Source organism: Carex rostrata, chromosome 3, assembly GCF_964058835.1.
Source record: "Carex rostrata chromosome 3, lpCarRost1.2, whole genome shotgun sequence".
NCBI classification, from domain to species: domain Eukaryota; kingdom Viridiplantae; phylum Streptophyta; class Magnoliopsida; order Poales; family Cyperaceae; genus Carex; species Carex rostrata.
The window spans coordinates 14,402,926-14,405,687 of NC_135920.1; the positions used below are offsets into that span (position 1 = coordinate 14,402,926).

The window sequence follows — 2,762 nt, forward strand, 5'->3', positions numbered from 1 at the left end:
GAGGTTGGAGGAGATGAAGGGTGCGCTAGGGGAGAGGGAGGGCGGTTGGGAGAGAACAAATTATCGTTCCTGGAGAGAAAGGGCGGGATTGGGGAAGAAGAAAGATCTGCTGCGCGGGAAGGTTTTAGGAAAGAACTGTGAAGAGTAGTATTGTCATTGAAATATTTAATTAATATTAATTAATATTTTTTTAGTGAGAAAAATTGAAAATGGGTATATTTATAAATATGTTATGTTTAGATGGGGAAATATCTAATTTAAGAAGTTGTGATGGATATATATCCAAATTTCTCTAGAATCAAAATGCTAGACCTTCATAGGCTTCATGGCTTCACATACATAAAAACCATAGTACTAGAATCATAACGAAGAAAACTCAAAATAATATGACTGGAGTGAGTCTATGGTACTATGCATATCACGGATGGGTCCGTACTATGGATCAATATTTTCATTTTAAAAATCTTAACGGTCGATCCAAACTGTTCAACATAATTTCCATATGAATATGTACTTGCATACCGAATTTTATAGTTTTTAGAATTTTTTTACTATTTTTTAAAATAAGTAAAAAATCACTTGATCTGAAAATTCTGGACCATCTAAAAACAATGATTTTTTTACCTATCTTAAAAAAAAGTAAAAAAATTATAAAAAATATAAAATTTGGTCTTCAAGTATATATTCATATTGAATAGTTTGGATCAATAATTAAAATTTTGAAAATGAAAATATCGATCCCTAGTACGGACCCATCCCCATCCATGCTATGCATAGTACCACAGACTCACTCGTATGACTGTTTACATTCGTCAATTGTAGAACTGTATGAACCTACGGGCTTGTTAAAAAAAAAAAAAAAAAAAAAAAAAAAAAAAACAGTAGAACTGCCTAGTCTTCACTTGTTCATACTCACCACAGAAGATCCGGCCGTAATGTTTTTCTGTTTTTCTGTTTTTCTATTTCCGATTTCAGTTTTCCATAAACTTTTTTATTGCAGTCAATGAAGGAATTGGGGAATGGAAGGACCGCTAATTCATCCAACTCCAACCATCGGTTTCCTCCGTACCAAACAAAAATGCTTGACGTCCCCGGTACGCTCCATTGCACCCAAACCTTTTTCTGAAGCCTCGCATAAATTCTGCTTTCTTCTCTCTTCTTTTCCTCTCTTTTGAGTTATATCCTTTTTAATTCCACTCTCTACTCTCCAGTCTTCATGAAAATTCGGGGCAAATTACACAATTCCACTTGTTGAATTTATTGTTTTCAAATGTACCAACTATTTCTCAGAGAGGAACAAAGGGAAATTTTTTTTCTAGCTCTATAACTTCCCCTAAACCTTCTAATTAACAAAATTACAATAATCATTTCGCACCAAGTCAATGGCACAAAGTCTTAATTTCCTACTGACCTGTTCTTTGTTCAAGTTTTGTTGATAATCTCTATAAATAAATAAAAAGGAAAATTAATGCACCAAAATCAGAAAAAAGAAGAAGAAAATAGTGAAATATTACTAATCACCATGGGATACTACTGCTTCGAGATCTACTCCCTCCTCCCTCTGCTCTCTCTCTTTCTCCTTCTCCACCACAGCCGATGCAGCCACCTCATCCCCATTCGCTGTTGCTTCCTCAGCAATTAAGAGATCATCCCTAATCCTCAACAATGCATGTAAGAACACCATCGGTAATCCAACAACAGCTGTCATTTGCAAACTCTCCACAGCTCTAGTCGCCACCAATTCCCCTACCACCACAATTACAAACACCACAGCAACCAGCCTCCGATCAAGCACCCTGCGCAATATTGTAGAAGAAGGAAAAGCCTTCAGCAACACGGCGTAGCATAAGATTGCCTTAGCGGAAGCCATGAGAAGAAGCATGGAGCTGCGGTGGTGAGGAAAGAGAGAGGCAAGGAGAAATGTCCAGAGGATAGCTGCGTAGTGGATCTTGAAAGTGCGGATGTTTCGAACGATCCGAACAGCGCCCGATTCGGCATCAAGAGGGAATCCAAAAGCTCCTGGATGTGGCGCGAAACGGATTAGGGCTCGCCGGGTCGCGCGGACCTCCCCGTAGACCCGGTCCATCGCTGCCGCCGCGGACCGACGGATCGCGCCGCCGGTCACCATCCAGTGTAGGTGCGACACGGATTGTGATTCTGTGCTTTTCTGGTTTGCGGTTTTTGTTCAATCGTCGGTTGCGATGTTTCTTTGTTCGAGTTTTTATTGGGAGAGAAGAAACGGTAAGGGCAAAACTCAAGAGACAACTGGTGCTTCGTAGACCAGTGTTTCAGTACAGTTCTACTGACTACCTGGTCCCACATGTCTATTTTTTTTAATACGGGTGACTGTCAGTGACTTGTTTATTTAGATGCTGTTATGAAACAAGTCCAGGTAGCATTTCCCGATTCGAGGTCGGAGCGTTGAAGTGGTCTTCACGGAAAGCGTGAAAAAACAATTAGTCTATTTCCATGTAGAATGTCTACAGATTGAAAAGATTTTTGATAAATGGATAAACTATTTTGATTTTTTGTTTCCATAGAAAGAATAAATAATTATTTTGGTTATTTTAGAGGATGAATGTTGAGATTTATTATGTTTTCGGTATTTCGGATTTTGATGGGTTCTTTTGGAACGCCTATATAGATCCAAAGTGAACAAGGAATAAAATACAATTCATTTTGAACTATTTTCTACTTGGTATCAGAGCCTAGAAAACCCTAACAACTCTTTTTTTCTCTTTTTTCCTGGTTTTCACTGTAAC

The 2,762-nt window shown here is 38.3% G+C and overlaps 1 protein-coding gene across 1 annotated transcript; it reads right to left on the bottom strand.

Annotated features, from left to right (window-relative positions):
• Window positions 1-930: 930 nt before the first annotated feature.
• On the bottom strand, window positions 931-2,476 carry LOC144551677 (uncharacterized). The gene has a single exon (XM_078299742.1). It carries the CDS (start codon window positions 2,126-2,128, stop codon window positions 1,514-1,516), a length of 615 nt encoding a protein of 204 aa, XP_078155868.1. The 5' UTR covers window positions 2,129-2,476; the 3' UTR covers window positions 931-1,513.
• Window positions 2,477-2,762: the final 286 nt, after the last annotated feature.